The 9,605-nt window shown below is 33.5% G+C and overlaps 1 protein-coding gene and 1 non-coding gene across 2 annotated transcripts; one reads left to right on the top strand and one right to left on the bottom strand.

Annotated features, from left to right (window-relative positions):
• Positions 1-119: 119 nt before the first annotated feature.
• Positions 120-193, bottom strand: TRNAI-UAU. Its single transcript has one exon. It is a non-coding gene; the product is annotated as a tRNA-Ile (tRNA).
• Positions 194-2,681: 2,488 nt separating this feature from the next.
• Positions 2,682-6,490, top strand: LOC114373121 (protein AE7-like 1). The gene is made up of 5 exons (XM_028330659.1): positions 2,682-2,878; positions 2,962-3,067; positions 3,172-3,271; positions 5,368-5,413; positions 5,847-6,490. The coding sequence occupies exons 1-5, from the start codon at positions 2,767-2,769 to the stop codon at positions 5,945-5,947; spliced, it is 465 nt and encodes a 154-aa protein (XP_028186460.1). The 5' UTR covers positions 2,682-2,766; the 3' UTR covers positions 5,948-6,490.
• Positions 6,491-9,605: the final 3,115 nt, after the last annotated feature.

Below are 9,605 nucleotides of genomic sequence, written 5' to 3'. Positions count from 1 at the left end.
AAAAAGTTTTTATTACATTCTTTTGGGGGGAAATAAGGAGAAGGAAATCATGAAGAATTTCATCGGAAAAAAAAATTTGAAAAGAATTAAATAAAATGACTATTGATACTTTAACTAAATGGTCCCGGCGGGGCTCGAACCCGCGACTTTCGGCTCATAAGACCAACGCTCTGACCAACTGAGCTACGGGACCTTAATAAAAACAAGTTATAGTCTCTACTTGCTAACTCTATTTTTTTTTTTTTTATGCATTCCCAACAGGCCTTCTAGCATGGCAAAGTGGCATAGGTCCTGCACCGTGGGAAATTTTTCTTAGCCTTTGGATTTATCTGTTGCTTGATGGATTGCCTTCTTTTCCAGGTCTTAACCATAGAGAATTGTTTTTTAGAAAATATTAATTGTACTCCATGAACACAAATATAGAAAAGAAGACAAAAAAATGTAAGACTAAAATAAGTCATTTTTCTTTCACCTGATGTCGTGCATGCTTAAAAATAACAAGGTGTGGCTCTTCTTTTCTAAGCTAAAATAAAACAAAGCTTTAACATGTTGTAGCCCTATATATGCTCATTGCATCTCCCTTTGAGTTTCATATTCAACAAAAGCATAACCATCAAGAAGAAGAATCACCAAATGGGTCATATGTAAAATTCAATTTCCAACATAAAATGGAACAAAATTGATTTTTGTTTTTTTAACAAAAAAGAGGAAAAACATAGACCAATAGAGGAACAGAGTTGTCATGGGGAGAAACACCAGTGCTGTCGATGCTGCCAGCTTGAACGGAATCTGCATAATAGAATACAAGGTTCAAATTTTTGGATCTCGCACTCCATGCTCCTGGTCTTCGATATTCACTACTACAAGGGTTACTAGTTATAATTTTTGTTTGAAATTGGGAAATAGTAATTGATCCTTTAAAGTGGCATGCAACGGTTGATGGCGGAGATGGTGATTAAAGACGAGGTTTACGACATTGACACTGCTCACAAAATGTCAATGGGAAAAGGCATAATGACCTTATTGTCCAACACTAATCTCACAACGTGGGGTCCTCTGTTTGTAAAAAGGAATCCCCTACAATTGAGGCTAGGGAAAGAAAGTGATTCATTAAGTAACAGATGTATCCAAATGCTGATAAAAGTTTCCCATGGTGCAGGACCTATGCCACTTTCCCATTCTAAAAGGCGTTGCATTCCCAAAGCTAAACAGTAAACTCACTGAATGACCATCATTTAGACAAGTGCACCAACCTTCTTGTTTGGAAATGGCCACACGCCCACACCACAACTCATAGATTAAATTCATTCTTTCATTATACTACTTTTCTTAATATAAATTTATTCATGTTAAAATTATTATTTATTTTTAAGAAAATTAAAACAAAATATTTCCCCTTACTTTCTCCTCGGTAAGGGAGGATTTTCTTGTTTGAGCGTGTGGGTCTAAAAAAATATCCTCCCCATCTTTTACATAAAAAACAACAAAAACTTGAGTTTTTTTATCTTATTTTTTTCGGTCTATTTTATTTTCTTTTAAAAAAACTAAACAAAAGTGTTAGTATCTTTTATTTGCTTCACCTTCTTTCTCTATGCATGTATCTATCTCTCTTAAACCAAATCAAGGATTAGTAACTTGTATTTGTCTCATTCATTTTTTATAAACTAAACAAGAATTAGTAACTTCTATTTGTTCTATTCTCTATTTGTCTCTTTGTGTGGGCATACATGTTTGTTATTTTTTATTTTCCTTTATTTCTTTCTAATCAAAGGAATACATGTTTTTTAATTGCTTTATGCTCTCTCTATGTGTGATTGCTTTATGCTCTCTCTATGTGTGATATATATATATATATATATATATATATATATATATATATATATATATATATATATATATATATATATATATATATATGTGTGTGTGTGGGGGGGGTAATTCTCTGGCATACTTTTGAATGAAGGATGTTAATTACACTAATTAAGTGTGATGAAAATGTTTAACTTAACTTTATTTGGAATAAATTAGACAATCCCACCAGAAAAAAATTGTAAGCATTTGAAATATTATAATAATTTGTTACATGCAATTTGCATCTTGGTGGTTGCGTGTGTGGTTTAATTAAAGTAATATCTTAACCTTCAAAAGGATTCTCTAAAATTGATTGATGCATTTTGGCATTTTGCAATGGTGTTGGCAAGTATATGTGTGGATGTAAACAACATATAAGATAAATGAATAAACTATCAATTTAGTTTTTATACTAAATAACTGTTAAACTAATAAAATTATATAAATAATTTCTAAAGTATTTTGAATATTCGTCAATTTGAGGACAAACCCTGGTGCAGCGGTAAAGTTGTGCCTGAGTGACTTGTTGGTCATGGGTTCAAATCGTAAGGGTAAGGTTGCGTACAACATCCCTCCCCCATACCTTCGCATAGCGAAGAGCATCTGAGCAATGGGGTACGAAAGTTTTTTTTTTTGAATATTCGTCAATTTAACTCTGAAGTTGATATACTTCACTAATACCGATGGACTAATTCAAAGACTTCTTAATCCTTAGAGATAACATAATTTCTAACTTTATAAACTACTTATTTAAGAACTATTTAGAATTAGCAGAGAGAGTGATACTTGATCTCAAAGTACTTAATTGATTGTTTATTTATTAGTACATAAGATAAGAAAAATAAATAGAGAAAGCGAAGAGAAGGCCAGTGAGTTTTGCGCGTGCGAGAGAGACAGTGGAAAGAAAGGAAAGGGATGACGCTGGGTCTGATCAATGCGAACCCTGTGGTTCACGCCAAGAAAGAGCGAATCGCTCGTTCCGATGATCCTCACGCCGACGACGCCGTTGATCCTCTCGATATCTATGATATCCTTTTTACTAACTACTCCGCTATTTTTATTTTTATTTTTTACTTGAACTTGTTGAGATCCTTGACTTGGCTTTGACAAATTTCGTGAGGGATATTCGGGATCCCGAACATCCTTATTCCTTGGAACAGCTCAGTGTTCTCTCCGAGGAATCAATCACCGTTGATGACAAATTAGGCCGAATTCTGTTAGTTTCAACTTTTTTAATTTCTCGCTATTCTCGTAGTATTAGCGTTTCATTGAAAATGTTTTACCTCACTTCTTAATTTGCATTCATTTGTTTTTGTTTAGGATAACTTTTACGCCGACCGTACAGCACTGTAGCATGGCCACGGTTATTGGTCTTTGTCTCAGAGTTAAACTGAAGCACTACTTCCCTCCTCATTTCAAAGTTTGTTCCCTCTTATTACTTTTTTTTTTCCTGCATGCTTTTGCTTTCCTCAAGTACTAACCTATACTAGTTAGAGAGGTTTCTCGTTTGCTGATTGCATAGCTTGTTTTAAGACTTAAACCACATTTTTGTTTGTTTAGTTTTGAGGCTTATGAGCTGCTGGCTAGGATTTTATAGCCGATTTGATAACGTGTAAAGGTGTGAATAATGCGAGAGAAGAATTTGGAGGGGGGAAAAATGGAGAGAGCGCGATATAGTTCTTGTTGGGTGTAACTTCCTATTTTGGTGGTAGGAGTTTTTTTTTATTTTTTATTTCAGTCTCAGCGAATTTCCTCCCATCACAAGGTTCCAATGTCTTTCCCTGGAATCAAGGATTCACGTGTCTCTCTGTTAGTTCTTATTTGTGGTGTTCAATGGATTATGGATCTAGATTCCTTGCAGGCAGGTATTTGACGCATTTACGAAGTCAGTCAAATGAAATTGTTGGATGAAGAGTGGATGAGTCATATTTTATCGTGCTAAATCAAACTTAAAATATGTATCCGAGATTTGAACCATTCACATTGTAACTTGTCAGTCAATATTGGATGAAGATCAGTTGGCTCATATATCAGATATAAAATACTCATCTAATATTTGAACTGTCCGATTTTCATCCAATGGTACTGATTCATAACTGTGTGAATGCAATGAATTGGGATCCATGTTCAATGTGGTGGAATGTGGGAAGGGAAGGGATTGTGATTGTTTTGATAGAAAAAAAGGGAAGTGTGTATTTTTCCTATGCGGATTTCCAGGAAAAAGTCGTCTATTTTTTCTTTCTATTCCCTATGTAAGATATTAATCAATCAAAATATATAAGTTAAAGATGGTATTGTCTATTTTTCATGTCCTTTATGTATAAATCATCGGACCAAGGTCTATTTCTGTTATGCGTATTGACAAGAATTTTACTCCACAAGAATCAGAGTGGTTACCCTTATGACTCTTGGGGATGTGATGCTTGTGAGACATGTATAAAGAAATGAAGATTATCATTACGTGAATTAGATTCAAGCTTGTTAAATGCGTTTGGATATACTGGTTAGCGTTTCATTTTGAAGTTGTGGTTGTCACGGCTATAATAGCGAACAAAATCACGGCTGGAGTGGGCATTATTGGAATTGGTTGCAAAAAACCTATTTTAACCATAAAATGGAATTGTTTAGGGCTGTTTTAGGGTAGTCCATTGGGCATTTTGCTCCCTCCTTTGAATCAGAACTGGAACTTCACTTTATCTGTTACTTGTGTGCACTCTGTTATGACTTATAAAGAAGCACCTACTTTTCCTTATGAGGAACACCCAGCAGTTTCTGGCCAGCTGTGACAGGTGGCCATCTCCAACCCCTGCAGCCTCTGCTATCCGTGGTTTATGATCATCCTTGAGTCCAGGGTTTTAAATAATGCACTATAGTGGAATAGCAGAGTGAAGCGTCCCTAGCTGCAATAGTGGCCGCAGTAGCATACTAGCTGTAGCTGACCAAATAGCAGTCATAGCAGACGAGATAATGGCAATATATGTTTGATTCCGAAAAAAACCCTCTGAGCAGAGAAGTTAGGGCTTTTTGGGAATCTAACTTTGGGACTTCTCAATTTTTATCATTTTAGAGAGTCTATATGTATATAGTATATATAAACTGTATAGAAAATTTCAAAATAGCAACTATCTTGCTATCCACTATCCCACGATTGTGTTTTTGGGGCTGGCCACACACTATTTGGGATTTAAAACAGTCTGAAAGCTCTGCGGCCATTTTCTGGCAAACCTGTTGTTGTTTCTAGCCAACTGTGACCTTTACTGCCTTGCTTTGTTCTGTCTCTGTATCGTTTTGGTCTTTCATCTCACGGTCTTGTGCTCTCTTCTAAGTTTTATCCTTCATTTTTTTCTATTCTAATTGGTTAGAATAGTAGTCATCCCACTATCCGCTATAGCTTTTGCAGGGTTTCCCACTATTTGGGATTAATAACTATGGTTGGTGGTGTGTTAGTTCCCCTTTCCCCTGCAGGGTTTCCTGGCCGATAATTATCTGATCCATTATTCAAATATCTCTTTGCAGGTGGACATCAAGGTTTCTCCTGGATCTCATGCCGACGAAGAATCAGGTGAAATTTGAACCATGGTTAAAACAGATTCTCTTATGTTAAAATTTGACATGACATGGTCTATTTAAATTTGGGGGCAGGGTGTATTGAATGTTTATCAAGTACGAGAGTCTATTTAATGTCTTTAAAGAGAGAAATTGAACTCGACTAGTCCTGTACAAGAGGATCCGTTCCTAAGATTAAGCCTTTTCCCTCTCCTTTCTTCCACTTTTTTACTTTCTGTTTTCAGCAGCTTTAACATCAGGAGAGACACCATCTCAAACAAAACTAAAAAATTTATATGATCATATACCCTCCAAAACTAGTATGCTCACCTATTCATGACACCCTTTCACTTTGCCCCTCTACCTCAATGGGAAACTACACTTTCCTTTGGATTCTTTTCTTCCTGCAATATGAGCTTCTAAAAATACTGCAAATCTTCCTCGTGCAGTCAATAAGCAGTTAAATGATAAAGAAAGAGTCGCTGCTGCCTTGGAGAATCCCAACCTCCGCCAGCTTGTGGATGAGTGCCTCTACTCCAATGAACTGTGAACTAGCAGATATGCCTTCATAATAAACTATTGTACAGAGCATTTTCCATTTACGATGCTATAAAAAGTAGTCAATATGTATGGAGATATTGGAAATTAGTTGGACGGGATTTACCTTTCAAGAAGCTTTATCTCTTTGAAGCTCTTTGATTTTCAGAGGATGTATCTTCCCTCTCCTTACCCACTTTACGTTGTGTTTAGCATGTGGTATGTATGTAAATCAAGTTAGACATCATGATGCCATATTTTTTTGTACCTTTCACTAGAGAATGTGCTGAGTCAGTCTGCTTAGGGGCTGACCCGGTCCTTACACTCATAGTTCATGTCATCCGGTTTAGCAATGGTTTGGTCGCCAAGAAAATGTTACTATTCAAGGAGAAATTTTCAAAAAATGGTGGGGTCTCACACCTCCATAGTACTTTAATTCAAATATTTTTTCTTAATTTTTTTTTCATTCATTTCTCTTCTTAGTGAGTTTAGGTGGGAAAGTAAGCATCATTTCTTGTGTGTGACAAATGATAATTATATTTGCAGTTCTATGGCGCATCGTGTTTCATTTTTTTAGTTGAGTCCGTGTTGTAGATATCTGATCAGTTGCAGTCTGTTGCAATTTACGTCGAAGTCAAAAGTAATAAAGAATATTCTTCTACCAACTACCGTAGCTTTTATCATCTCACCAATTGTGGAGGCGTGAACATGATTTTTTCCTCATACAACTGTTACAAGTGAGCTCTTGATGGAAGAGTGTTAAGAGTGGAGAGGAGATACTAACATTTTAATGTCTGTAATCCTAATTTTCTTCCATCAGATTACTTGGTCTTGCACCTTAATCTAGTATACTTAGAGCTTTAATCGAACACGCAATATATATGAGGAACTTACCAAACAAAAGAATAAATCATCTTTGCATTTTGATACGAGGAATCATTCTCCTGCTAATTCTGGGTTTTCCTCCTAAGAAAAATAATGAAGACTGCAAATGTAGATTTATTTTATTAGACAGGGATAGATTAAAAATTATTGCTCCCTGTTACATTACAATGTCCAATTATCCATTCAATCATTAGTTTTTTATATATATATTTATTACCAAGATCATTTTTCAGAATTCACGTAAAAAAATATTTGAATGTATTTTTTGTTTCTGAAAATGATATTTTTGCTTTTAGTTTTTATAAAATTTTATTTATTTTCAATTCTTACATTTAACAAAAATGAGATATTTTTAGTGTCTCACTAAAGTATATAATTTATTATTTTTTAGAGATTAAAAATGGATAAATTTTAATAAAAAACAAAATTAAAAAAACACACTATTTTTTTAGACTAAAATTTATTTAAGACAACAGATTCATTTTTATGAAATGTTCAGACCAAGGGTCTGAAGTCTGAACTCTGAAGGCAAGACTCACGTCTCACCACCTCTATGATCCAGCCCAATCATTCATTCTCCTTTGACTTGCCTTTGCTTTCGCTGACACGACCTTACGAAGTTTGATTTTGATCATTGAATTCCACTACGCGGAGAAAAGTCAAAAACAACAATTCTAAGGTAAGACAGAGCGATATAGAGAGATAAACATCGAAATATATTATATTATGGTTTTGCAAACACTAATGTCACACTCGAGTAACCCCATCACGCAGCAATTGAATAATGTCCATCCAAAGTTGACCCAACTAATTACACCCGCATCATTCATCATTCACCATTCACCATTCACCAAATACCATAATTTCACGAACACAACCAACTTGGAACCAGAAAGCAAAAGGAAAAAACACGACCAGAATAAACCTCAAGTTTAAGGTTGATGGAATTTAACAGAAGCTTCAGGTTGTCAAGGTCACACCACATACTGCTTTCATCTGAATCTGTGATTTCGGAATGTGCCAAAATCGCTGGCTATGAGAGACTCTCACAATCGTTAAGGCTAAGTGGGGAATATGATTTCAGTGATAAGCAGAAGAAGCATAAAAGGAGTACTGTGGGGCTTCTTGGTAAGGTTTTCTCCTTCAGAAGAGTTTCCACTCCTCACGGAGAGCCTAATAAGGTGGCCGAGACAGTGGTAAAGAAGGAGAAGAAACGCTCCTCTTGGCTTCCCGATCCAGATAGACGGTGGCCAATTCAGGGATGGTGATGTGTTTTTCTTCTTTGCTTATCCTTCTTCGGAGGCAATTCTGTTCGACTGGGTTTTTCTCTGGTTTTTGTGTTTTCAAGGCTAAAACGTGAAAACTGAGAAGGTTTTGTAATCAGCTGTTCTGTTTTTTTGAAAATTTATGTTTGGAATTCATCTTTGCTTTTGTATGTCTGGTTTGTCCTATAGATGTAAACACTCTCAAGACTGATAATTCCATGATTCTAGAAAAGAAATTAATGAACAAATATCTGTTATGTTTTGTGGTAAATTAGTCTAACCATTTAAGATTTGAGTAATATGACTTATCACACTTGTTACTTTTTTCTTCTCTCTCTTTTGTGCACTCCATACACCCCTAAATGGGTGGTATATAGAGTGTGTGTTTCTCGTTGTCCTTAACATATGTACCGAGTGTGTAAACTTATACTAATCTTTATAACATAGTATTGGAAAATTGGAGCAGACAATGGATTTTAAAAATTACAATAGATAAAGACAGGGTTTTATAGTACTTGATTTCGTACTTGCATTTAAACAATAATACTTGACATTGTACTAAGTAGGTAGTAAGTTTATACTTGCATTTTTGTCCACTTGGTACCTAATTACTCTTACATGTACTTGTTAATTGTATTTTATTTAATTATAAAAAATTAATGAATAAAAACATTAATTAAAAATACAAGCCAATTAAAATATTATTCTATGAACCTTCATAAAACATAATTATAAAATATTATTTAGTGATTTCAATAAATAATTTTCCAAATACACAAATTTAGATTCGACTCCCAACTTCATACTTAAAACCCTTACTTGGATGCAATTATTACTTAATTGGATAATTGGATCATGATTGAGGTTATTGAAACCCCATTATATCTATTCACATTTGAGTAGATTAACATTTAACATAACAAAAAATTGTTCTAAAAAATTATTAATTTTTTTATTTCAAAAGGACATTATTTTACCATTTAACTTAAAAAAAATATAAAATATTTTTCATATATATGAAAGAATCGTGGAAAAAATAGGAAAAATATTTTTTTAAAAATTAAATAATAAAATATCATAATATCTTTAAATTAAATTTTAAAAAACAATAATTAATAGTTTTATAATCTAATTTTTTTATGTTAAATGCTAATGCACCTTATATTAACATTCCCCTAGATCTAATTATGACAATATTTTACTTTATTGAATTAATATAATGGCTTACTATCATATTAGATGTTGAATTACAATATTAATCCAAATATATTTATTCTGTTAAAATTAATTAATATATTAAAAGTGTACTATACGTTAACATAATTAGATAATAACTATGTTATAATAAACTATCATTATGATAAAGTAATCAAGAAAATAGGTTGTAGTATGTATTATAATTATCATTATATTGTAACATAATGATAATGATATATAAAGGTATAAAAAGTTAATTGTTTTACGTTAAAAAAAATATAATCATAAAAATATTTTTGAATTTATAAAAAAAATAGATGATTC

This window comes from Glycine soja, chromosome 11, assembly GCF_004193775.1.
Source record: "Glycine soja cultivar W05 chromosome 11, ASM419377v2, whole genome shotgun sequence".
Classification (NCBI taxonomy): Eukaryota; Viridiplantae; Streptophyta; class Magnoliopsida; order Fabales; family Fabaceae; genus Glycine; species Glycine soja.
Note: the sequence above shows the minus strand (reverse complement) of the source record. Positions and strands in the feature narration are given on the sequence as shown.

What these genes read in the sequence shown, in the direction of transcription:
- LOC114373121 (XM_028330659.1), top strand. Translation starts at nt 2,767, where the DNA reads ATGACGCTGGGTCTGATCAATGCGAACCCTGTGGTTCACGCCAAGAAA. An exon ending in TGATCCTCTCGATATCTATG is followed by an intron (nt 2,879 to 2,961) that starts ATATCCTTTTTA and finishes TGGCTTTGACAA; the next exon opens with ATTTCGTGAGGGATATTCGG. An exon ending in TCATGCCGACGAAGAATCAG is followed by an intron (nt 5,414 to 5,846) that starts GTGAAATTTGAA and finishes TTCCTCGTGCAG; the next exon opens with TCAATAAGCAGTTAAATGAT.